This window comes from Stylophora pistillata, chromosome 7 (genome assembly GCF_964205215.1).
Source record: "Stylophora pistillata chromosome 7, jaStyPist1.2, whole genome shotgun sequence".
Taxonomy (NCBI): domain Eukaryota; kingdom Metazoa; phylum Cnidaria; class Anthozoa; order Scleractinia; family Pocilloporidae; genus Stylophora; species Stylophora pistillata.
In genome coordinates, this window is record NC_142525.1 from 28,150,221 (window position 1) to 28,177,470 (window position 27,250).

Sequence of the window (27,250 nt, forward strand, 5' to 3'; positions counted from 1 at the left end):
TCTCCATAAATATGACTTTTGGCGCCAGTTGTTTTATGCAAATGTTTTTCAGAGCTTTTCTTTTCCCTAGTTCCGGGGCAATTTAAAACGATATATTGTCGTGACAAGAGCTTCCTTCTCGAGAGGGCGCAACCAGTAGTTTTATCTTTGTCTGCTATTCAGGACGGTGATTTCAGATTAAAATGAACTTTTTCAGTCGATTGTAACTGTAATTGCAGTACGTGTGGTAAGTACTTCATCGGTGAAAATTTCTCGATGACTTTGAGAGCCTGAAATGCATACCAACAATATAGAGGAAATGCAATAATTTTCACTAGAGAGCCGACAAAATAATTACATAATTACAATGTTGCATCGTGAGAATCCATCAATGGGAAAACAAAGAAATTGATATAATCTCCAACATAGTTTTTGTCTCACATCCAGAACTAATTCTACTTAGAGAATTTGAGTTTTTATCTGTATATCAAGCTTTGAAAATTGCTTGAATAGTTGGAGAAAAATGGCCTTCAGCTCTTAATTTTGTTTTTATTTAAATGGTGACATAACTGAAATTTAACGTTTTGTTTTCCCACAAACTTTTCTTTTCATTTTGAAGATAGCTGAAGCAACAAAAAAACATTTTATTTTCATGTTCTCATGTGTATAGTATATCGGAATTTCCTTTTTTTCCCGCCCTTGCGCCACGAGATCTGAAAGAGAAAGAGCTGTCAGATAAAACGATTATTAGCCAATCAAAGTTCGACGTTAGATCACATGTAAAAACAGAAGAAAGCCATGCGAGTTGCTGGAGGAAGGAATATACACGATCATTGCGCTGATACAGGGTCACAACAATATCCTTTAAATATTTTCCTACAGGAAACTGTCTTGATGTTATGTCGTCGATAAAATACCATAGCAGTGGTGCAACAGCTCTCAATGATGCGTGGTAATCTGAGGTCGTTTTTGCGCGCCGACCTTCTTGCTTATTCGTCTGCTTGGGGACGGCATCATCGAAACGAAAACTTTCCCAAGACCGGTTAGTTTTGATACACGATTTATGGCTGCTAGAGACGATTTATCGCCCCGGTTGGAAACGGAGAAGCTTCAACATAATTCAAGTATGGACTCAATTTTTGGTTTTCTTTTGTGGTCTTGCTCTTATCGCTTTTGGTCTCTCCATCCGATACTAAGCCGCTGTAGCGTGTGAACTAAAGTGTAGTTTTATTTCTAAATTTAGTCCACAGGCAGATACAAGTCTTGAAGGACAAGATTTCAGATTTGAGCAGGACGAACTATGAGTTGGAAAAAGAGGTTCGCTTCTTCGATCAACGTATTGGACTTCTCATCAACCACAAAAAAGGGATAGAGGTGAGTTGTCGTAATTTACTCGTCAAGAGGTTTCATTTGGCAGTCAGCTGCGATACAAATGACACCGTTGACTTTCCTAATGAACTTACTTGTACTCTCTCTCTTTCTACCGGTGTTTTTTTTTTAGGAATTGACAGATTACTTTGTTGAAGGAGTAAGGAACTCGAAGTACGGTAAGATGATGATATTATACCTCAATAGTACAGAATTTTAATAAAACACCTTTATTTTAATCGAACATTAGGAGCGCGCGTGACTAGATATGAAAATTCGAGTCGAAAGCTTTGTCTATCATGGTCTGATCCTCCTCAATAATTCGTGATTCGTGTCAGGCCCTCTAGCATAAGCTGATGAACTGTGAGAAATTTTAAAAAGGATTAAAATTTCAAGGACATGTTGCAAATCCGTTATCATTTTCCTGCAGTAAGAATGTATTCAATTTCCTTTTCGCACACCACGAAACATAGACGAATAGCCGACGCAAAATTCAAGCTCGTTTCACCTTTTAAGCTCCATTTTACGATGGGTTATTCAGCTAGAGTTAATTCAGCTTCATGCTATCATGCATTTTTATGTAGATATTTTTTTCTGGTAGATGTCTTTGTATTGTTTTCATTTTTTATAAGGTCCGTTGCTTCCTCTCTGCTACAATGGTGAAAGGTGTGACTCTACGGAATCATAGCATTTTTCTTCATTTGATACACGTGGGAACAGCCGAAGTGCTTGTGTTAGTGATAGAAGCTTTTAACAGTTAACAGATAGATGCACCGTTGTACGTGTTTGTAGTCCAGGAGGGCAAACGGTACTGGAGTTAGCCCGAATACTGTATCGCTGTTCCTTTGAAGTTCTAAATAAGATTAAAATGTTTCGCTGTGTTCCTCGCGGTTTGACAAATTGCCGCACCGGATGCAACAACATATACTGAAACAGCAGAGGGCTTGAAAAGAAAGCGTTTTTCTTCTTAATGTTATGTTAATATCATCCAAGCTCTGTAATTGGCATATGTAATCGGTTTTTAATTTCTCCTTACGTTATCGTCGAAATGTTCACTGACAGGTGATAAGGAAAAGAGAAATGTCAAGAGTAGAAAGTTCCGGAATCAAACCACAAATTCTCTGTGAAAAGAATGTGTGGAGACAAAAGAAGAATTCATGTTTTTAACTTTCGAGAGAAAAAAATCAACACATAGTTTCTATCTTGTAAAAGGAAGCTTTAAAAATTCATATTTTTTAAGTATCCAGGTGATCAACTGCATCCAAAAGGTGTCGGATGATTCTCTAATTGTCTGCATACTTTGTAAGTCTGCTAATTTATGACACTAAAACAGCTGACAGGAGTGGAATGGTTTTGGCATGAGACCTGTATGTCTTCCTGCTTTGAAACTCAAGCTGTTTTTTCAACCTTATTAAGCCATTTAAAGGTTTTGTGATTTTGCCAAAATAAGCTTGTTCAAGAGCCTTTTTTGCTGCAAGCTCTCATGCCTTTCTTACAAAGGTGCATGACTTACTCAAGGAGAAAGGACTGTCAAACAATCGCCAAAGAATTCACAAAATAAGATCAAGGGCATATTTGCACTACAAAAAAAACTGTTTATCTAAGGAAATTTTCTGTCATCACCAACGCTTAACAAGCATGGATGATTTTCGCTTCTTGACAAACTTTAGCTGCATTAAACTGATATATCTTCAATTGTGCCACTAAAAATCTTTATCTAGGGTTAAAACTGGAAAAATATGCCATAGCAACAAATGGCCTTGATAAACTTGTTGATCATTTGTCATAAAAGCAAGCAGGCAATAGTTGTTTTTTGTACCAAAACTCATGGATTTTAAAACAGCTTTTAATGTATAAAGGCTGATAGTTTCAAAAGATACTGTTTGGGGCTGCATGGGTGGGGGTAACGAAATAATTTGGATATATCAACAAAGTTGAAATGGTAAATTGGCCACCATAACGATTGTGAAAGCTGACGTTTCGAGTGTTAGCCCTTCGTCGGAGCTTATAAGGTATCCCGCCAATTAGGGTTTGAATCCATGGGTAAACATCTGGCTGGTTTTATGAGCAGATTGGGCACTGACCAAATTTGACAGCTTTGAAATTTTAATGCAGATGCAACAGACAAGACAAAAGGTTGTCCTTTGAGTTTGTTATGAGGATTCTAGTTTGTCACCTAGTAGGATAGGTCCGAGTCCTAAAGGTCTGGAGAGCAATCATTTTAGGGTTCATGTCTCCTTCTTCCACGTGTAATCATATTTATAAATAGTAAGATATATATCTTATTAACCAAGCACGAGGGCCGTACTGGGAGAATATTGGCCTGAGGTCTTGACAGTATGGACCGAGCACAGCGAGGTCTGTGCAAAAAAGACCGAGGGCCGATATTCTTCCAGTACAGTCCCAAGCAAGCTTGGTTAATAAGAGATTTATTACACGACTGAAGTTCAAAGGGACACAAGTGCGGTATCATTTGGGACCATTCGGGACAGTGCCCAGTCCAATACTGAGAGAATATTGACCGGCAATAGAGCATTTTGATTGGTTGATTTTAGTTATTGGCCCTCTGACTTCCCGAGTTGTGTAATAATGTCATTTATCACAGTGTTGTCATTTTAACTGATGTCATTTTCATTATTCCTTAATTTCCCAAGACCTAATATTGTTAATTCTCCCCTCCTGCCACTACACATTTCTTTGTACCCATAAATCAGTTACAGACTTTGGTGTTAGATCAAGATAAGTTCACCTGATAAGTTTGTGTATTCTCATTACCAGTTTTCTGGATAATGTATTAATATTATATGGGGAAATTACATGCTAATCACTTGTGGGATTTGAAGGGGTTATTTAGATTATGGTATCTCTTACACTGATGTTTTGATTCTCTTATAGAGAAAATAGACAGTGAAACACAGCAACAGGTATGTGATTGATTCAAAGGAGTTCACTAGAGGCCATATATAGGGAAAAAATCATATCTGTTCTTGTGTTTTACTGGTACTCTCAGGGCTCGACACTAACAGTAGCCCACCAGCCACAGACTAGTAGAAATAGGCCATTTTACAGTTGTGTACTTAGTTGCCAAGCCTTTGATTCAGAGTGAGGCTGAAGGTGACCTTGTTGTGATAGAGACCTGTATCTACTTAGCATGATATCAAAGTGATTTACATTTGAAAGGCAGCAAGGTTTGTATCATAACAAGGTCAACCCCAGCCTCACTCCCATTCAAAGGCTTGGCAACCAAGCACACAACTGTAAAATGGACTATTCAGCTTTGGCTAGTGGTTTTCAGTTTCCACTGGCCACTTTGGCCAGTAAACAAACTGACATCGTCATAGTATCTAAGATGTCACCAGCCACTTGGCTAGTAAGTTGAAAAGTTAGTGTTGAGTCCTGACTCTGAGGGTTTGGGTGATGTTGCAGTGTCTCTTCACTGTAACCCCTCAATCCCTAAGAGTGTCTAGCAGCTAATTTCACCTTATAGGATCATCCCTGACTCAAACATATGGTCATGAGAATAATAGAAATGATCGATCAACAACTACAGAAGCTCTTGATTGTCAAGCAAACTCTCCTTATCAGCACCATAGGAAATGTATAGAGAACAGTATGGAGAATATGTATACTGATGTGAGGATGTGAAGGGTTAATTCTAGTTGACAGGTTGACTTCAGACTGATCTGTTCTTTTTTTCGCCTGTAGTGGCTCTACCCATAAGTGGGACACAGAACAGGGTTGCCACGGTCAGGGAAAAGTCAGGGAAAAACAAAAATTTTTCAAGGTCAGAGAAAAGTCAGGAAATTTTGCAAAAAGTCAGAGAAAATCTTAATTCTCGTCAAAGTCTGTGAAAAGTCGGGGAATTTTGTTTTGAGGGTTCCACATGTTGAGTTATTCAAGAGACAACAATGTGCTTGCGTTCATAAACTGCCATGTTTTATTCTCCTCCCCATTCCTCCAGTGTGCATGCCTAAATACCGAACAACACACACGCGTGACACATAAGATCAAAGTTCAATAACACAACATCTCCCCTTTTTGAGAGATTGTAAAGTAACATCCAACTTGGATTTGGAACCAAAATCAACCATATGCGATAAGTGTCCGCAAAATTAAATGAAAACAAAGTTTAATCACAAGTTTAAAACTGTCTCTTTAACTAAACTTCAATTTTCAACAAAGTCCAAGGCTCTCTTGTAACTTGAGAGAGGGTCTAATGAATCTCTTTGGTCTAGATGAAAGACAAGGTGATGGGAGTTGCTTCAGGGGGGCCAATGAAAGGTCTTGAGAACTCGGAACGTGCACTTGTCAATGTTTTGGGTGACACCAGCCACACTTAGATGCTCTAACACATTCCGTAATCTGTAATCATGTAGCTCTATGGTGGGAGCATGAACTAGGACATTATCAATGTTACATTCAACTCCTTCAAGTCCTTCGAGAATTTTACTCATGCACTTTTGAAACTTTTCAGAACCAGAGCTAATTCCATAAGGTAGCATGTTAAAGCAGTATTGTCCCCAAGGTGTGATGAAGGTTGTGAGTGGTCTCGAGTTTTCAGCAAGCTTTATTTTCCAGAATCCAGAATTTGCATCAAGCTTGGTGAAGTACTTTGCACCTGCTAGCTTTCTCAAGGTGAGGTCCACAGACAGAAGAGGGTGATTCTCACGCTAAACATACTCATTGAGCTTAGTCAAGTCCACACACACTCTGACTTTACCATTTGGTTTAGGTGTTACTACCACTGGAGCACACCAGTCAGTTGGGTGGTCCACAGGCGAAATGACCCCACTCTTTAACATCCTTTCAATTTCATGCTTGGTTTCTCTATACAGTGGTATGGGGACCTTTCTTGGCACTGTTAGTGCAAATGGTTTTGCGTCATCTCTTAGCTTGATGGTGTACTCATCTTTCTTGGTACCCAATCCTTCAAACAACTGTGGGTAGTCACACATCACTTTTGTCTTGTAGTCCTCAGTTTTCAGTTCATACACTCTCGATATGAGGTTTAGTTTGACTGCAGCGGATCTACTCGGGAGTGGTCTTGCTAAACTTTGTACAACATAATTATACGGTTTCCTTTATGGAAGTTTGTTTGGTCGCAAGAGTGACTGTGAATTCTCCCTTAGAACTCATCCTGTATTTGCATGGACCCAGGAGCACTTTAGGAGTAGGCTGAAGCTGTATCTTCAGATCAGTGTTAAGGAAGGTATTGAATGGGATGACAGTTACATCTGCCCCACTATCAAGCTTGAAGTCTACTGGTTTCTCGTTCACCAGAATGGTTGCAATCCATGGTGACATTGCGTGGTTGCTTCGGACCTCACTAATGTCGAGGACTTCTCCTAGGAAGAACAATTCTTCCTCTTCAGCAACTTCAAATACTTTTCCTGGTTTTGAACTCTTACAAGCCTGTCCCCAATGAGCAATTTTTGAGCACTTGTTACACTTGGAGAAGCGTGCAGGACACATTTTCTTCAGGTGCAATTTTCCAAGGCACCTTTGGCATTTTTGATCGGGATTTTTTTCTTTGGAATTGTCGGGTTTCTCTTTAGACTTGTCTTGGGACTTCTCTTTGAAGTGTCCTTTCGCGATGCCATCAACGTGCGCTGGAGTAGACTTGAATCTGCCGTCAAGAATGTTTTGTTGTTGTTTCACCCTTTCTCTTTGTCTTGCTAAATTTGTAGCTTTTCCCAGGGTGAGATTCGGATCTAGTTGAAGTTTTTCTGAAAGTTCGCGGATTTGTAACCCCACGACAATACGGTTGTGAATGAGCTCTTCTTTTAGCGCGCCAAAATTGCAGTACCTCGCCAGGACATACAAATCTGTGATAAAACTATCCACTGATTCTCCCGCTCGTTGGCTTCTTGAGTTGAATTTTGCTCGCTCAAAGATGATATTTCTTTTCACAATGAAGTAATTTTCGAATTTTTCCTTCACTTCTCCATAATTCTTCTCTTGTTTGGCGATGATTTTGATGAGATGAAGATATCGTCCACTTGTTCACCCATTGTGTAAATTAAAGTGTTTACTTGATTTTCGCCGGTTTGTTTATCAAGCCCAGTAGCCTTGTGAAATCTTTCAAACCTTTGAATCCACTTTGGCCAGTCTTCCGGCTTGAATGAAAATTTCTCCGGTGGTATTACTTGAAAATTAGCGACCAGTCGAATGTTTGGCAGGACAGCTTGCAGTTGTGCAACCACAGGTTGTTCTTCAGCGCCTGCCAAAGCGCCAGGAGGATTTGCTTCTTGTCCAACTTCATTGTTTGACATGTTTTTTTTTTAGCAGTTGTGCATGTTGAATGTATTGTGGAGCATTAGTACGAATTTTCTTTTTTTTTTGTCTTTACCACATGTTAAGTGAAATGAATCCCACTCCTGACACCATGTCGAGTTATTCAAGAGACAACAATGTGCTTGCATTCATAAACTGCCATGTTTTATTCTCCTCCCCATTCCTCCAGTGTGCATGCCTAAATACCGAACAACACACGCGCATGACACATAAGATCAAAGTTCAATAACACAACATCTCCCCTTTTTGAGAGATTGTAAAGTAACATCCAACTTGGATTTGGAACCAAAATCAACCATATGCAATAAGTGTCCGCAAAATTAAATGAAAACAAAGTTCAATAACACAACACCACAAAGGTTTGTGAAGTAGTCGATTGAGTGTGGCAAATCAGATAGAAAGCTTAAAAGCGATGGAGAAATGTAAAAGTGGATTTGGCCTGTTTGATAATTAATTTAATACAAGGTCAGTGAAAAAATGTTTTGAGGTCAGGGAAAACTCAGGGAATTTTTTGGGTTCTAATGAGTGGCAACCCTGACAGAATTATCACAATTAGGGAAAATGATTTTGATTAATTTAATCATATTTTATGCAGTTGTAATAGCTGACATTTCCTTGTTGAACCTTTGCTTCCCTAATATTCCTTTTCTTTTACACAGAAATATGGCAATCTATTTTTCCTTCTTCAAACAGAAGCCTCCTATTTAGCACAGCTTACAAGAATTATTTCACTTGATGAGATTGATGGTAAGCACTAAAGAATGAAACCTCAGGCAAATGTTGCCTTAAGTAAGAAGACATGAAGCTGTGGCCTAATCATTTAGCAGACTGCAAGGCAACTAGTGTAACCAAAAAAATTTATTAGTGAACAAAATGATTCCCTTTTTTTTTTTTAGACCTTTTACAGCCTGTCTTGTTTTCACTGTATGGTAATCAGTATGAGCTCCGAGAGGAACATCTGTTACTCACTATGTTTCAGGTAAGGTTCTTTGCTGTGTACCTGTTGAGATGCAAGCCTCTCATTAACACAATTAGAATAACATTTACCACCAGCAAATCATAGACCAGTTCTTGCTTATCTTTGAAGGAGGATAGGGGTAGGGTGTCAAGTTCCTATTTTTTCCTATTTTTTCCTATTTTTTGGCCTGCCTCCTATTTTCTCCTATTTTTTCATGAAATTCCTAGTTTTTCCTATTTTTTTAGGATTTTACTAGGTACACAGAAACATTTTGAAATATTTGAAATAAAATTGCAAATAAAATTGATAAATTCGACAAAAAACTGAAACTTCATGTCAAAAAAGACCAGTTTGAAGCCTTTATGAGTGATTTTCTTCTGAAACTAGTGTCCAGACTTTCTCAGTGCTTTTGATAACATGCAAGGGATTCTGGGAGGTTCATTTGCATGTATGTGCATTTGTCATGTTAAAGTGGGGCTGCAATGCATTATGGATGTAAGTCATGGTGCCTGTTAAATATTAAAGCGTTGGGTTGTGGAACAGCGTTTCTGTTGGGAGTGTTAAGAGGATAGAACTCAAAGAAATCCTCCTATTTTTTCCTATTTTGGGGTGAGAATTCCTATTTATTTCCTATTCTTTGGCCACTGTCATTCTTATTTTCCTACTTTCTAAGTGTCATTTGTCACTTGACACCCTGTAGGGGTTTATAATAAGAATATCCAGCTTTGCACACTCTGCTCTCGTGCCTCCACACCTTCCACTCCTCTCTCTGTTCCTCCCTCCATGCCTTAGGCCAGTGAAATTAAGCTGGAGAATTTGTCACACGTGTAATACCTGGGCCGGGTTGTTCAAAGGCGGGTTAAGATAATCCAGGGTTACCATGAAATTTAATTGCAGATTTGAAAGCTTAAAAATAAAATTCACTTTAGTTCCATTTGTTTACAATTTGATGATTCAATGCTCTAATAAGAATTGGGAAAATTATCTTAAAATGGCTTTTGAACAGAGAAATATAGAAACCTGGATTAAAATTTAACCCTGGGTTAGCACTAATCGGTCTTCGAACAACTGGGTCCTGGACAATAGGCCATTTTACAGTTGTGTACTTAGTTGCCAAGCCTTTGATTCAGAGTGAGGCTGAAGGTGACCTTGTTGTGATAGAGACCTATATCTAGTTACTATGATAACAAAGTGATTTACATTTGAAAGGTGGCAAGGTTTGTATCATAACAAGGTCACCCTCAGCCTCACTCCCATTCAAAGGCTTGGCAACCAAGCACACAGTCTTGATACCTTAAATCAAGTACATCCTGAGTTTGGTTATCTGACCGTTTTAAAAAATTCCTCCAGCTCTCTTAGAGGATTACTACCTCTTGCATGTACCAACCAAGATTGAGGTCTGTACTGTAAGTTATAGTCTCCTTCGCAGCCGTTGTTTGGGCTCATCACACAATGCTCCCTCCCCCTGGTGGGGGAGGGAGCGTTGCATGACAAGCCCAAACAACGGCTGCGAAGGAGACTATGTAAGTTACAGACAAAGTTTTTTTTTTTCCATTTGATTTAAAAAAAAACAAGGTTCAGTAACTATACCTTTTACTCCTATGAGTGACCAAGACATAATTTCTCCTTACATTTATCAATATAATGTCAAGCAGACAAGTGGTGAGAATAAAGAAAAAATATCAATTAGGAGATCATCCGTTGATCCATTTCCAAATTCTCCAAAATAACATCATAAGAATTGTGTGGCAGACAGTAAGGAGAATTGCTAAGAACATCTTGGGAGTGAAAGGGTTAAAGGACCGAGGTAACATAGTTATTATTTCTCTTGGTTTGAATAGAGGGAGAAGATTTTAATTTAAGCAAATTTTTGGATTTAGCTGGTCATGGAATAAAATGTGGCCCACTTAATTGACCTATCATGAAGCATCTGTTTCCTCAAGTGGTGTATTTACTTGCACCAAAGTATGAGGAGACTTATAGACAAGACAATGCAAGAGGTAGTAATAGAGCTCAGATGATTTTTTTAAAAACTGTCCTTCCTGAAGAAAGTGAAGTTTTATTCTGCAACACAACAGTCTAACAATTTTTTTCTTTCACGCCCAAATCATCAATAAATCTATTTGTCAAACAAGCACTGCAAATAGTTATAATGACCATAGAAAGGACTTGCTTCAAGGGAATAACCATATTATGCACAAAGCTTGTTACAAAACATACTAACTGAGAGATATGATAATATCTGTTATTCTTTTTAAGCTTGCTCTGAAGTATGAAGTAAGTGAATCTGAGACATTTAACAGTCTTCTCCGGGCTAACACAGCCATCACCCGAATGATGACAACATATACAAGGTGGATATGCCTCTGTGTAAATCATGCTGTAACTGAATATTACATGATGATGAATGAATTTTTTGTAATGATAATCATTGGCCGGACCAACACTCAGGGTCTTAAGATAATTGAGAAGAATATGCTACCTTTCTATAACATCAAGAAATGATTAGATATTCTAGTCTTCTCGGATAGGGACGAATAAATGGAGGTCCCGTCTCCTGCAGGGTTAGGGGCCGGAGACGTTAATTTCCCACGCACGAGATTACTGTATGATGGATATCCTCCCCTGGGGTGGGATGGGTGGGTAACAGGACCCCCGTTGATACCAGTGGTTACTACACTGAAGGGGCTATCCTGTATAAATATAGATGTCTACTTCTACTTCTAATATTGTATTATATGAATATGGATTGACATTTTCCGGTTCATTTTGTTAAGCTTTCATCCTCTCAAAATCATGAGGAGAATTACATGTTATTCAGGGACGTAGTGAAGAAATTACACTGCCCACTGAAATTTCTAGTGAGATGGCTCAAAGGTGAATGATTGTAAGTGCCAGTCAAAATCCACCAGAGGATCGCCGCTTTTTCAGCTGGCAAATTTCTCCAGCAGGCAGTGCTTAGTGAAAACCCCAGTCGTTACATTGATGAGAGTCGGAATGCATAAGAACTCTTTTAAAAATGCTTTCTTTTTTTAAAGGAGAGGACCAGGGCAGGAATATCTCAAGTCGACTCTAGGAGCACTTGTCAGACACGTCGTTGATCAGGACCAACTTCAACTTGAAATCAACCCTCTAAAGGTTTGGGCTTGTGGCCTCAACCCAAATTAACTCCCAAGACCTGATTGTTAATTCTTCCCTCGTGCTGCTGTGCATCTCCTTTTAAATTAGTTACAAGAAATTGGTGTTAGATCAAGATAACAACATCTACCAGATAAGCTTCATAGATAGATAGATACTTTTTAGGTAGATAGATACTTTTTAGATAGATAGATACTTTTTAGATAGATAGATACTTTTTAGATTGATAGATAGATAGATAGATAGATAGATAGATAGATAGACAGATAGATAGATAGAAACTTTATTAACGTGTCAAAGAACCTTCTAGTTTGGGAGATATCCCATACTAATGTGGGGACACCTAGTTATTTATGAGTATTATGAGTATTAGTTATGAGTATTCTTGTTATGTGTTTTGTGGTTGAATGTACCATAAATCCTCTCATTAGCCCCCCTTTCTAGTAAGCCACCCCTCTTTAGAGAAAGAAATTTATCAAGCCTCCCCTCTATTAAGCTAACTGTCTAACAACACTTGTCTAAGAAACGGCAACTTGTTGTCTATTGTCTTGTCACCTTACAGGGTCCATCTCCTACAGCAACCAAGTTATTTTTCTTGGATAAGATTGAACTTGATCTGATTGTTCGGATCAAACTTTTATTGAGTTGGTCAATGTTCCATCCAGGAGGAAATGTAGTACTGCTTCACTTGGTTAAGTGGAGTAAACTGGTTAGCCTTTAGTCTCAAAGTTCTCTTCCTTTGTTACAGGTTTATGATGAAATCTATGGCTCTCCTATGAATTTGTCTTTTGGACAATTAACCATGGAACGGGTATGTGAAATATTTATAGAAATTTGTTTACTTGAATTGGTTAACTTAGTGAAATAGTTTTATATACTGATTTGTCTATAGTTTTACTTTTCATACTGATTTTTTTCTTTAGCTTCAACCCATGAGCAAAGATTTTACTTCTTTTCGACAACTGTTATCTACTGGGAACAATAATTTACTTAAAATGGCAGGAACTGCAAACCTTTCTACATCAAGATAATTTGCTAGTTAGTTGTCTAGGTAGATAGTTAAAGGCTGAAAGTTTCTAAAGAAACTCATTTGCTCTGATGAAGGGTTAACACTCAAAACATCAGATTTTTAATTCGTTACGGTGGCCAATTTACAATTTCAACTTAGTTGATATAACCAAATTACCTAGGTAGTTAGTTATCCTATTTGTTGTAGAATAAATCTTTTTATTATAATTATTTATTAAATAAATATAGTTGGCGCGAAGATATTAGTACCCGCGTGCTACACTGTAAATTGGAGGGTAACTAAAGTTTATTGATTGATTGATTGATTGATTGATTGAAAGATAAGATTAAGTCGGAAAAAGTTACCCCTCCCATCTAGTTAGACCCATCTACAATACAGATGATAGAATTATGCCACAGAGAAACCTAGTCACCAAGATATGATAAATGATATTATAATAATAATAATAATAATAATAATAATAATAATAATAATAATAAACATTTTAATGTGGAGAAACACTTAGCTAGAAGCTAGTTTACAGGTTTTCCACGAAACAACTTAAACAAATAATTCAAATTGAAAATAACGTTGTTAAGAATCCCAATTGGCCGAAGGCAAACCAGTTGGCTATATTACAAGTATGGCCGAGGATTTGAAACTCGGGGCTACCGTGAAACAAATCCAAGTAGTGGCCAGGGCGGGACTTGAACCTGGGAGCGGCGGATTGCAAGTCTGACACACTGACCACTCGGCCATGCTGCCTTCGCAATTGATTGGTTCTTATGTGCTGGTCAACTCAAAGCTTCAACATCCCCCCCCCCCTCTTCCCCTGTGGGCAACCCATAGGCATTTAACCATCATCTATGCCTGGGGTGTGGGAAATTTGAACCGTGCCTCACTGGGGTGGGGAATTTAAAGCAGGTCTTCCCAGCGGAATACGAGTGTCTATAGGTGTTCAAGGTAAATAATTCACTCTCCTGCTAATTTGCCTTATTACACACAAAAATTGAGTGGGGCATTTGAACACAATTTTTGTCTCAGGGGGATGGGAATTTCAACAAACCCATCTTCCAAAGTTTAAATGCTGGATGGGGGGGAGGGATGTTGAAGCTTTCAAGTTGATTGACGCATTATGTACATACAGTATTATACTGTATGGGTGGTGTATTTTAGTATCTCTCTGGTGACAACTGTCCTATGATGACAAAAGAAAATATAGAATGCTCCAAAAACAACACCATAGTGGAATTTTAACTCATTTCAATCTCTCTTATCTCTCTAGGCCTTGGATGACCCAAGTGTTCAACAGGTTATACAAGAACATATCCTTTTCCATTGTGAGTTCTTAAAACCAACAGTTTGACAAGTATGGTGATGATTGTTTTAGAAGGGTAATACCATGTATGTGTGTATGTAAAGAAATTTGGATAGTAAATTTTAACAAGCCTCTAGTATTGGATGGCATCAACAAAAGTATTTTTAGACAAGTAATTTAAAAAAAAAAAAGGAAAATAGATAATTTAAAAAAAATCATTGCAGTTATATTAGCCAGTGAAATAGTAAGGCCTGGGAAAAAAAATAGGCAAGTAAATGTACTATGATTCAAGTTTGCAAGATTAACGTTTCCTTGACATCGTCCAAGCAGTCGTTTGTTGGAAACAGTGGCATCACAATTTGTCTCTGCCATCGCAGGATCACTGCAATCAGTTCCTTATGGCATAAGATGGCTGTGCAGTACTATTGTGTACCTTGTTAAAGTAAGTAAGGATTACCTGGGGGTTTTGTTAACGTTTTCAGCAGGAGGGCAACTGGTTTTCACAGGTGGGGCAAAACTTTTTCAACTGAACTTCTTCATAAAATAAACTTTCCTCAAGATGGTTAAACTAGCAGGGCAAAAGCGTCCTTGCAACCAGTCAATTTGCCCAGTGCCAGGCCCTTAATGAAACCCCCAATTACCTTGTCAGATTGCTTTTCTTTTGGATTGCCTTTGATAAGACCAAAATCAAGGTAATCACAACAGCAAGTCAGGGAGTATATCTTTATGAGTGCAAAATGAAAACAGGCAAACAGCTTGAGGGTTAGGAAATCACAAGTGACCAGGGTGCACTAGTCTTGTTTTTAGTTTGGAGTCTGAATGGTCGAGAAGGTAATACTAGTTTCCCAAGCTGCGGTTGGTGTCAGTTTTAAATCTGATTGGTTAAGAGAGTGGTGCAAGTTTTCTGGACCAATCACAAAATGAAGCAATACTGTACTACTTCGAACACTCAATTGAAAACTGCTCTGAAAAGGGCTCTGAATTTGGGTCAAATGCACTGATTATTTCTTCTTTCTTTTTCATTTTACTTCCTTGTAGGAGAAATATCCAAATGTATCAGACACTAATATTGCCTCTCTCATTGGTGGATTTTTCCTGCTGAGGTACCTGAATCCAGCAATAGTGACACCAAACGGTATTGATGCAAGATATTTTGATTTACTCCGCATGTATTTCCCAAGCATAGGGGAAAACAAAACTTAAGAGAATAAAACAACAGCATCACAAACAAAACACAACTGGTTTTTTTTTTTTTTTTTTTTTTTTTTTTTTTTTTTTCTTTCGCTCCTTTTTACGTGCGACTCGCACCTGCAGGCTGGCAATAATGATGTTGAATGGAAGGACTTCTAATTGATTGTAACAGAAGTAAATTCCGGCATTAAATGCACGATGTCTTCCAACAGTACTTTTGTAATCGAACTATTTCTTCAATATTGCCTTTGTCTGACATATTTACATTTTCTCATGAGTGGCTCCTGACATTCACGTTTTTTTATTTTTAGCTTACATGCTTGTCAATAAACCTGCAAGTCAGTATGCACGAAGAAATCTAACCCTAGTAAGTAATCTTTGTTGAAGTCTGTTCGTCTCCACTGAAGAGAAGACTTTCAGGTGACAACAGTGTTTAAAAACATGATAAAAGATGTACATATCAGGGTTACTCTACATGGGCAGTTTGCAAAGCCGCAAAACTCTAGAAAAAAAAAATTACCTTTCAAATCAGCACTCTTAATTCCTACGGCATCAACGAACACTTTTCATTCAACAATTTTATTCTTGTATTTTTCATGTTACCATGTTCCCACCAATGGTGTAGCTCCATCTTTCTGCATGTAAACCACACACAACCCAGAATTAAGAACTTTTTACGATTGTCAATTTAAAATATCAACTCATTAAAAAAAAATCAAATTATCTTGTTAAACCTCCACTGACTCAGCACCGCAGTTTCTTTCGAAACTTACTCCTCCCCTCTCCTCTTCCCCCCCCCCCCCCACGCATCCCGTCACTTGTCATTGGATTTCCCAGCAATCAAGCCGAAATTAACCAAAGGTGTTTTTCCAATTGGTGTGCAGATTGCCAAACTGTTACAAAGCATGGCTAACCCTCATGCAGTGAAGGGTCATTTCAAAGAGGAATATATGCAACCTTTACAGGCATTTGCTACGGAACATGTCAATGATGTACAGGTGTGGTTCCCCAGCTGGCAGTTTAATAAACAATAACCTCTTTTTGGCGCGAAAACATGCACAGATAATTGTCGCGGACATTATCTGTTCCGAGATGCGATCAGCTTTCCGAGAGCGAAGCTCGAGGAACAGATAATGTCTTAGGACAAATATACGATCATATTTTCGTGCCAAATGGAGGCTACTGTGCTTATTATCCTTCAAATGTATTTTTTAGAAATGTTTACGAAAAACTTATCGTTTACGGGATATTCAATCTCGCGATGGGTTTTGACCAATCGCGCGCGAGCAAAAATATTTCTCGGATTATAAATGGAAATATCTCTGTACATAATGTAACCAAATTCTAAGAGATTTTGGAGGATATGATTTTTTTATTCTCAGTCGAGACCATACCGTCTTCTTTCTTTGGACACATTTTTATAACTTAAGTAAACGAGTTTTGAATACGTAGGAGTTTTGAAAGGAAAAAGAAGGGCAAGAATGTGCTCTTTGATGTATTTAGGAGGCAAATTATTAATGAAATTAAATCAAAGTACTCTTTGGTAAGAGTCAAAGCAGATTGGTTTTTCTCATTTTCTTTTTCGTGCTTTTTGTTCTGTCTTGTCATTGGTCTTTTATCCCTGGTTATTTGGAAACAGTTAAGTTTGGGTCAGCCATGCGATGGAATACAATGAAATGAAACCCGGGAACAGCGAAAACCGTGTGGGTGAAGAAATCTTAGTTTTTGTATAAATGTTTTTGTGCAACGGTATGGAGAACAACAAAAATATTCTTAGAGACTGGTTTACAATTCCACTCAGCTTTACCAAAATTTTCATTAGCCAAGAACCACACATAATTTGTGGCTTAATTTCATTTGTTACTCACAGTCTCTATGAATATATTTTAAATAATTTTAAAGAAGCCTTTAATGAAATGACAATGATAATTGTTATTTTACTTTCAGGATTTTTTGAGGAAATTATTTCAATTTAATGAAATAACAGATTTCTATGAGACCTTGGAGGTAAGGACTGCTCATTTTTACCACATCGTATATATGTTGTCTTCATGTGTGATGATATGACCAGAACGATAAAACCTTGGACCCACCTAATGTGGCTCATTGGGAGTTATGTCGTGCGACACACCTTTATTATTTTATCCTACATAGCTAATGACCTTGAGTTAACACGAACACTGCATGGGAAAACAGCCAACTTTGCACAACATAGGTTACGGAGCAGAGGCTCGATTTAAATTGGCACAATCGATTTAGACTGGCGAGCGCAAGCAAGAAATCGCATGCGTAGGAGCCACACGTGGACGCACTCAAACCCATGGATACGGGGATTCGATATGCGAATTTCGTGGCGTTAGCACGGCCCTAGGAGTCTGGGGAGAGCATGCGTCTTACTGAAGACGGCGAATCGATTGGTAAATGCGGCGAATCAATCGGGTAGGATCATGTGGAAGTTCACCATGCCGAACGCCGGCTATGTAGGTGATATACTACATCTTTTTAAGAGTCATCAGTTAGGCAAAGGTTTTCCGTAATGCAGTACACAGAAACTGCTTTACCAAAACTGAATATCAAAATTCAGTTGTCACATCTGAGCTTGATTTTAATCTTTGTTTTTTCCTTTTTTTTTTTTTTTTTTTTTTTTTTCAGATTGAACAGTATTTATCGTTGTCAAAGGACATTAAAATTAGAATTACCCCAAACGAAATGTATAGAATTCATGAATTAATCCTCAAGCATAAAGACGAGCTGGTAAGTTTGTTTTAATATCACGTGATACTTAACCCTTTCACTCCAAAGATCTAATAAGCGATTCTCCTTACTGTAAGCCACCAGGAGCCCATTACCTGGAGCTTCCATCTCAGTTGTACCCATGAGTCAACCCTGTCCCGTATCTTTTTATTTTTAGAACTGAGATATCTGCGGGCGTTCTTTAATCTTTCCGGGCTTTCCGCCATTATTGAAATAATTTCGTGCGGCATGCAAGTGACGCAATAGAGACGTAACACAATGGAGACGACAGCTCTCTTATGATTGGCTATTATAAAAACACCCGCGAAAACCGCCGTGGGAGATGCTTCTAAAAATGGAAAGATACGGGACAGGGTTGGCTCAGAGGGTCAGTATGGAAGATGGAAGCTCCGGGTAATGGACTCCTGCAGCCACACAGTTCGTATGATGTTAGTTTGGAGAATTTTGTATTGGATCAACCTAAAATCCTATAATTGATATTTTTCTTTATTCTCATCACTTGTCTGCTTAGTATTGTATTAATATTGTAACTTGGAGAAATTCTGCCTTGGTCACTCATGGGAGTCAAAGGGTTTTAATGACAATGGTAAACATAGAGTTATTAAATTTTTTTTTTTTTTTTTATCAAGGAAAATTCTTACTCTCCCTCTCATGTCAAGGCGATATTAAGCATCATGAAAAAGTCAAGGACGAATAGTTTCCTTAGACCTTCAGAAAAACTGAGACAGTAGTACTGATTTACGGATTTACACGCATGATACGCTGCTATTCCTGCGGCCGTTACATAGCGATGAATATCGGTCCTTTCTCTTTCAACGGACTCCTTAATTAGATACATTTGAATACCTTTAATTATTGCACAACCTTTCATAATTAGTACTCAACCAAAGTTGACAAACTCTAGAGAGACAGGAAAACGATGAAAATTTGTGAGAATGGCTAAGGATTGCAAGTCAGTTCGAAAAAGAGCAATTTTCATTGAGTGTCCAAAACTAAAACCAAAGTAATCACAACTACCAATCAGAACAAAGGTTACATCATCACAAGCTAATGAGAACTCAAAATAAAAACAGGCAACCGGCTTGAAGCGCGGGAAAACGCGAATGACCAATAGGGATTGGTTTTAATTAGCATTTGATTGGTTAAAATTGTGGCGCGAATTTTCTAGACTAATCACAGAGCAAAGAAAAGGAAAACCAAAGTAATCGATCGAAAACTTCGCTATTAGTTTGGTAAGATAGCAAAAGACTTAAAGAGGCCACGATAAACTAAAAAGGAACAAGAAAACCGAGGATGAAAAAGATTGAGTTGGTGGGAAAATGACTTACTTGGAAAATTTTAGGCCCAATGCCTAAGCTACAAGGTAGCACTTTACATTGCTCTCACACTGACCCTAATTGACAATGTTTTCTATGCGTAGGCCCTAACTGAAGATGATCCACTGCACATAATTTTAGATGAGTTAGGACCCCCTGGAAAACAGTTGAGTTACAGTATGAATGCTACAATTTGTCTGACTCTCACTAACAGGTGGGATCACAGCAAAGGTATGTAAAGTAAAAAACTTAGTACTGTGGGTTGGGTGGATGGGGGGGGGGGGCTAATTGCAGGTTCTGCAGCAGTTCGCATTTCAATACCAAACTATCATTTTGAGCAATTGAATATCCAGTTTGTGTAGAAATATTAGGTTGCTGTCAGAGACGTGTCTTTGGGTAAAGCACTTTGCTCCCACAGTGGCTCTCTCGCAATGGGTACCAGTGAATTCTCCCGCAGGGGTTTCATTAATGTTTTCAGCAGGAGGGCAACTGGTTTTCACTGGCGGGGAAAAATTTTTGAACTAAACTTCTTTATAAGATAAACCTTCCTCCAGATTGTTAAACCAGGTGGGCAAAACTGTCCTTACAACCGGTCAGTTTTGGCCGGTGCCCGGCCCTTAATGAAACTGTGAAATGTTCAGCAAGCAACCGTGGACGATAATCCTACTCTTGCACGTTGGATCAGCAGTGATCTAATCGGCCCAAAATATCGAATATAAATATAGAGGGAAGACCGATACAACGTAGATAAGTTTTAAGACGGAGCACTATATTAATGAAACCCCTGGATTCTCCAGGAGACCGATGAAATGCTGGCAGGTAACCTCGCCGTGAACTCTTCCCTTTATGCTAAGGAATCTGGGGCAAACTCCGGCTCGGTGGACGGGGGGCCACCTGGTTTAGTACAGACTTGACCTTTTTCCTATCTTTACCAGGGGTTTGGCAGTTGGTAATAGACATAAGGATGCTTCAACCCTAGCCTCTAATTTCTTTTTCAAGTATCACCCCCCCGCCCCCCCCCTGAATCACACTTTAAGATCATGAGAATAATGGAAATGATCGAAAACTACAGAAGTTCTTGATTGTTAAGCAAATTCTCCTCGCCAGTTCCGTAGGAAATGTATAGCGAACAGTGAAGAGAATATACATGTTAATAGTAGGGTGTAAATGGTTAAACAATTTTGATGGAAAGAAACAATTGGTTTTGGGAACGTTCCGGGCCTTGCTCTTATTGTCTTAAGTTTTAATTTCTTATTTTTTTTCCCTTTTTTCTTTTTTTGAGTTCTCTTGTTTTTACTTAATGACCGAGACTCTGATTTTTTTTTGTCCTTCATTCATGATAGTTGTCGAACATGTTAATTCAACAATTTTGTATGGTTGTTTTTTCAGTTCTTAGAAGTGAATCTTTCGAAATGTTAGTAACCAATAATCCTCCAGTCGAAGAGAGGTCTACGAAAGAAGAGTTAAAAACACTGAGCGTGAAACTTTTTTCTTTGGTTAGTGGCCTTCAGTTTTGAAAAAAATGTGAGCTTCCACAAGCATCCTGCTCGCGTTCTTGTTGTGGGCTTTTTATATAGGCAGAATCTAATCTTTCATTTTCACTGTTTCAGGATGTTAAATTTATGGAAGAAAGATCTCTGATCAGTGCCCTTAAACTAGCAAAGTCTAGTGTTGCTCCGTCTGTAGGCGAAACCAGTGAATCACGATTCAGGAGAGAACAGGCAGCCAAACTCGCTGATTGCATATTGCAGACATACAAGCATTATCGCGAAGAAAGCGACAAGCTCATCAAAGATCCAGATTTCCTACAGGAAGTAAAGCAGGTTTGTTTCCAATTTTTCGATTGATTGTTAGTTTTATAAAGAGCTGAGCGAGTAACAATATTTGAGGTGATGGCTTGAGTAGCTAGGTCGCGGTTCAATTGTGTTCGTGGTTTAAAACCTATCAATCTGAACCAGTTTGAGATGTTAATTTCCCTTAATCTCCTAATGGTTTGTATAATATGAAACAATGGAAAATAAGAATTAAATGATTTGGAAGATTTTAATCTAGGGCTGCGTTCACACTTAGTGCTCGAGCAATTGTGCCAAGGCACCTACACAAAATGATTTATTTAAAATGATTAAATGATTTGGAAGATTTTAATCTAGGGCTGCGTTCACATTTAGTGCTCGAGCAATTGTGCCAGGGCACCTACACAAAATGGTGCTGTCTTCAGACACTGGTTACCCGATATATCAGTGCCCAAGTACAAGGTCGAGACCTTGTACTAGAGCACAGGCACGGTGCCCGAATTCTGGCGCGGGTACTTGAAAAAAAGATGCGTTCACGTTAGTGTCCATCAAGAATCGTACTCGGGCACCGTGGTGGAGCATCAAGTGTGAACGCAGCCTAACAAAGATGTGAGCCACAACAGCGACAATGGATATGTACAATGTCGATTGTTGAAAGTAATTCTGGATTGCGTTGGTTTCACCCAACTTTGCTCTCTGATTGGTCCCGAAAAGTCACGCCATCGCCCTAACCAATCGGATGCAAAATAAAAAACTGTTGGGTTTTCCCGCGCTTCAAGCAGTTTGCTTGTTATCACTTTATCAGTTTTGTATTTGATAAATGTAATCCTTCGTTCTGATTGGTCTGTTTGATTTACTTTGGTTTTGGTTTTCCGAAATTCAATTGAAAACTGCTGTTATAGACGTACTTTTTTTGATGACGAGCGACTTGTTTTACTTGCTTCACGATTTGAAGTAGACGAAAACCACTACAGTTAACCAAACAAATTGTCAACTCGCTTTCTTTTCCTGTCGCAGGAGGTCCAGCACAAGGTGTTGAGATATTTTAGACTGAAACCTAAAGTCAACAGTCTAAGAGAAGTATACGGGGTGAGTTTACTTGTACCGTGTGTTAAACCCTTAAATCCCATGAGTGACCAAGACAGAATTTCTCCTTACAGTATCAAGCAGACAAGTGATGAGAATAAAGGAAAAATATCATTTAGGGGATTAATAACTGATTCAATACCAAATTCACCGAACTAACCTCCTAAGATAATAAGGTAATATCAACTAAGTTGAAATTGTAAATTGGCCACCGTAAAGAGTTAAAAAGCTGACGTTTCGAGCGTTACAATTTCAACTTAGTCGATATTACCAAATTACCTTGTTACCCCCACCGACGCAGCACCACAGTTTCTTTAGAAGCTTACCCCGTTTAACCTCATAAGAATTGCGTGGAAGACTGTAACGAGAATTACTAATGAGATCTTGGAAGGGAAAGGGATAAATATATATTATGACTCCAAAGCAAGAAAACGTATGCAAAAAAAAAAAAATAAAAAAATAACGCTCTTGGATTTGCTTTACAAGATCAGTCAGTATGTCTTCCCGCGGGCCGCAAATATGTCTTCCCGCGGGCCGCAAAACCCGTATCGTGAAACCTTTGTTGGGGTATTTCTGTATGGGCGTGGAATTTTAATTGTGCAACCCTCATATGGAAGAAAAGGTGACGCTAACCTCATCCAAACGAATATTGTTTTTCCAGACTCTCCTCCAGCAAGAGGCTTATCTGAAGGATCAATTGAGTGTTTACAAAGGTTTGTTTTCTTTCAGATATGAAATATGAAACTTTTTGATTTAAAATAAAGGCATTTCTTTTTCTCGTTTTGTTCTTCGTTTGCAGAGTATTTGGATGCAGTGAGAACTAAGGCGGTAACAGGTTCATCAAAGGTAACTATAGTCATTTCACGCCCTCGCTTTCTCCTTAAGAACAAACTAAGGTTTGGTAATTGAGTTATATTGCGAGCTCAATAGTAAAGGCATCGCTGCTTTGTCCTGCAATGGTTTTTGCAGTAAAACTGAAGACGACGTCTTGGTAGATAAATTTGTGCTGCGTTTTTGCATTGTGCCTTGTTTATTCCAGAAAGAGGTGAATTATGGATATGCCTCGGAAAGTGGCAACACTCCTGTTAGCTTCAGTTACAGTCAGCTGGAAAAGGAAGGAGTGGCTGTGGAAGGTCAAAAATTTCCCGATAAGAGGTAAGTTTCATTGACGTTGGCTAGAACAAATAATTTCATAATACACGGCCGTCATATTTGGGGCAGGCGCAAATGGATCAATTTTGGTAAGCTGCGCGCCAATTTCTCGCGCAAAGTATGACAGGAAACATAAGGAACAACCGGTGTGACCCAAAATTCTTGAACCGTCGTGCAAATCTGTAGAAGGAAACAAAATAATGGAAAAGAAAAAGTAACAACATTTCGAACACAAAACTTATCTAATTCCAGATATTCTGTTGATTTGCCATTTTGCTTTGAGCTCCACCCAAAAAAAAACAAACCGTGCGTCTTCAAATCCACTTGACCCTCTAGCTTTTGTGGTTGTGTTTAACTCCTGGCCACGATTTTTCTAAGGGTGGATAACCGTTTAACGCTATCCAGGGGATAAATCTCAATCTTTTGGATAGTGCAGTACGTTTTGTTAACATTTATTCACTGGATGGCGTTATGCGCCCTTCGAACAACCGGGCCCAGTAAGACAATTTGGCTGTAAGCTGACGAAGTCAGACCTCCTAAACAATCGTATATGCCTGACATTTGACCGATGTGTAGGGTAGAGCAGAAAGGCGTTCAGTTCAGTTAACCCTTAAACTCCTAGAAGTGATTAACATGTAACTTCTCCCTGTAATATTCAAATGTCATCTAGTAGGTAATGAGAAGAGTCAAACTTGTTAGGTAGAAGCTGTTATCTTGATCTAACACCAAATTCTCGTAAGTAATGTACAGGAAAATGTGTAGCGGCTACAAGAGAGAATTAACAATCAGATCGTGGGAGTTAAAGGGTTCGGAAACTTTCAACTGGGTATTTTGTCCTGATATTTAATATTTGGCCGGATGTTTAGGCTAGGGCAACACAGAAATGCATGTAGTTAGAAATGCATATAGTTAGAAATGCATGTAGTTAGAAATGCAAGTAGTTAGAAATGCATGTAGTTAGAAATGCATTTAGTTAGAAATGCGTGCAGTTAGAAATGCATACAGTTAGAAATACATGCAGTTACGATAATTGCGTGCAACTTCTAGTGCTTTAGAACATAGCTAGCAGAGTCGCGCAATCAAATTCATTATACGTAAGCGTGCTCAAAATCCCGATAGTGCACGCTGATAGCGTCAGCAAATCCGACTTCGCCAGAATTTTTTTTTTCGCGCGAGCGACCATTGCTAGTGCGGGTAAAAATAATACATTTCGCGGCAATAATGGATACAAACAGAAACTCGGCCTGCTAGTCCGAAAACGAAGACAATGTTTCGACCTTTTCCCATGGGCTAGAGTTCTTAAATGAGGCAGAAAAAGAGAAAAACAAAGGGAAAGGAGACTCGGCATCAGCGCCGTCACGATTCGCTTCAACTGATATTGTTGTCCGTTTTTCGCGTCGCATTTGATGCACAATTCCACCGGCTATGTTCTAAAACAATTGGTTCATGCTTTCAGCTGTGCACTATCGAGTTATGGAGCACGTGGGAAGTTTGGAGAGCACTCAAGAAGCTAGAGTTGCCCTCGGCTATCGCCTCGGGCAACTCTTACGCTTCTTTCGTGCTCTCGAAACTTCCCGCGTGCTCCATAACTCGATAGTGCACGCTAAAGCATGAACCAATTGTTAATTAGAGTGAGAATGGACATAATTAATCGTTGAATGGACATAATTTATCAATTCATTCGTTTATTTGCTTGTCGCTTTATTTATGGAATTAATAATCTCTACATATTCTTTTCCCTTTGAACAGAAAATCGGAATTAGTAGTTCGTATTGCCTCCCCGCAGCCTGGTGTTTACCAGGTTTGCCTTCACAATGCAGGTGATGGAAATTTACACTCTTGTGATTTCTTTTTCAAGGCTTCTTCAGAGCGCATTTCGATTTAGTCTGGTAAAATCAAAACCAAAGTTGTAACATTGGCCAGTCGGAGTAATGGATGATGTCACAGAGAGCTATTGAGAACTCTGCGTAATATAACAAACTGGCTAAAGCGCGGGAAAACGCGGATGGATGACCAAGTCGCGATTGGTTGTAGTTCTGCATCTGATTTGTCGAGAAGCTGAGGTGGCGCAAGTTTTCTTAACCAATCATAGAGCGAAGTAACATAAAACCAATGAAATCCCGGATTTCTTTCGGCACTCAGTGATTTTAACAGCACTTTACCTGTACCAGTCAGTCTCACTTTGACTGTTGTGTTTCTGATTATTTTGAATTGTTTCGTTTTCCTTCTTGTAGGTGACTCAAGTACGAGTTGCGAGGTCCATTTAAATTTAGAGGAGTTGTTAGAACTACAACAGCGACGCGAACAGGTAGGTCCTTTATACTGTATATAAGCAGCTTAACACCAAAACTATAAGGCGATTGAAACTCCTCGGTTACATCGGCAGCGTTAGCTTTATTATTGTCCGCTCTTTTTCAGGGATTTTCCGCACTTTTTGCGCGTTGTCCAGCATTCCGTGTTAAGCACTTGCATGACGGTCGGGTTCCCGCGCTTTGTATCTGTTGCGTTCTTTTCCCGCGCTTTTTTCCGCCTCCATCTGCCGGGTAACATTTACGTTCTGCTTACCGAAATGTGACAATTAGCTACAGAGGAGGAATGTTTTGGTCTCTGTAAATAGGAATATTCACACTAATATGCTGATCAAGAAAATCCGATAAAAAAAAAAAAAGGAAAAGGAGAAGGAAAAACGTTTCCAGGGATTAGGTAAACAGTTTCAGCAAGGTGACTCAAAACTTAGATAAGCTTTCTCTCTTTTCGAGGTGAAAGTGACGGTAATGTCAGGTTTCTTTCGGGTGTTTGCCGGATTTTTCAATCGTGTGGGTTAGCAGTCTCTTTAGTAATGAAAGGTTTCATTTTGAAATGCCTCTCTATTTAAAAATACCGTTTTACTCTCACAATAAGTGAAATGATAGTCAATAAATTTGCCATTGCATGAGTTCGTAATGGCGTCATTATATTACCAAGAGCGGAGAAATGTGTAAGTCTGAAATTGTCTTGACGAAGATGCGATCAGCCAGCTCTTCATTAATTTTGCAAAGCTCAGGCTTAAAATTTCTCTAATTCTTTCTCTTTATTTACTTATTTTGTTGTTTGAATTTTCCCGAGTTTTTTTCCGTGTGCAAGCTGTCTGTCGCTGGGCATTGTTTATTAAGGAATGGGTACGTGAAAGCATAGTAGCCACACAATAGAGTGTTTTCCAAAGTCTTTTTGTGGACGTTTGTAAATAAAACCAGACGCCAAAAGGTCAGTCACATTGTGTGGCTCAGACAATACCCGTTTTTCTTTGGAACTTTTAAAAAGTTTGAGTAGTTTCTTTGAATAAACTCGTTGGGGGATGTCCTTAAACCAGAAACCGCTGCTTTATTTAAATGGAAATATGGCTGATATAGACTGCGTTAAAATTGCGTGACTGGGTGCTTACACAAGCAACATTACTTCCTTCTCGTGCGTGTGGCGAAGGACACTAAGCCCACGTTATTGCTGACGCGTGCCTCGGCATATCCGCTCTTGTGATAATTCAGGAAACAAAGGGATTATCTACCTTCAATCTGATATTTTTGCTAATGTGCGTCTCTCAAGCTATCAGTGGATTAGTCTGCGTCATTTAGCAGACGAAGAAATATTCGACTTATGCCCGTTGGGCGAGAAACAAAAACAACAGCTCATCGCTAATATCTACTGGCATTTTTGCCACTTCACTGGCTGGCGTTTTTTTAGTCTAAGTTAGTCTAACTTAAAGGAGGAAGAAGTCGAGAAAAAACAACAAATCCAACGTTTGCTCCTCGTATTGAAAATTAGTTGCGCTGCAGTCATAAATGGTTTCTTCCCACCCACGTTGCAGTGGCTTTAAATGCTTTTATATTGACTTCTTAAGGGATTCAAACTGTGCGAAAG

At 38.8% G+C, this 27,250-nt stretch overlaps 1 protein-coding gene across 1 annotated transcript in view; it reads left to right on the plus strand.

Annotated features, from left to right (window-relative positions):
• Positions 1-774: 774 nt before the first annotated feature.
• Positions 775-27,250, plus strand: part of LOC111330587 (uncharacterized) — a 39,696-nt gene continuing 13,220 nt past the window's right edge. The window contains exons 1-25 of the mRNA XM_022935461.2: positions 775-1,103; positions 1,223-1,353; positions 1,481-1,526; positions 4,243-4,271; positions 8,301-8,388; positions 8,538-8,620; positions 10,859-10,953; positions 11,638-11,737; positions 12,486-12,548; positions 14,032-14,071; positions 14,391-14,506; positions 15,103-15,199; positions 15,567-15,622; positions 16,140-16,253; positions 17,203-17,262; positions 17,908-18,009; positions 19,430-19,556; positions 20,715-20,821; positions 20,936-21,148; positions 22,136-22,207; positions 22,866-22,917; positions 23,004-23,050; positions 23,244-23,359; positions 25,106-25,176; positions 25,591-25,664. Of these exons, the coding sequence (XP_022791196.1) occupies positions 1,043-1,103; positions 1,223-1,353; positions 1,481-1,526; positions 4,243-4,271; positions 8,301-8,388; positions 8,538-8,620; positions 10,859-10,953; positions 11,638-11,737; positions 12,486-12,548; positions 14,032-14,071; positions 14,391-14,506; positions 15,103-15,199; positions 15,567-15,622; positions 16,140-16,253; positions 17,203-17,262; positions 17,908-18,009; positions 19,430-19,556; positions 20,715-20,821; positions 20,936-21,148; positions 22,136-22,207; positions 22,866-22,917; positions 23,004-23,050; positions 23,244-23,359; positions 25,106-25,176; positions 25,591-25,664 (2,160 nt within the window). The 5' untranslated portion in view covers positions 775-1,042. The remainder of the gene's footprint in view (positions 1,104-1,222; positions 1,354-1,480; positions 1,527-4,242; positions 4,272-8,300; positions 8,389-8,537; positions 8,621-10,858; positions 10,954-11,637; positions 11,738-12,485; positions 12,549-14,031; positions 14,072-14,390; positions 14,507-15,102; positions 15,200-15,566; positions 15,623-16,139; positions 16,254-17,202; positions 17,263-17,907; positions 18,010-19,429; positions 19,557-20,714; positions 20,822-20,935; positions 21,149-22,135; positions 22,208-22,865; positions 22,918-23,003; positions 23,051-23,243; positions 23,360-25,105; positions 25,177-25,590; positions 25,665-27,250) is intronic.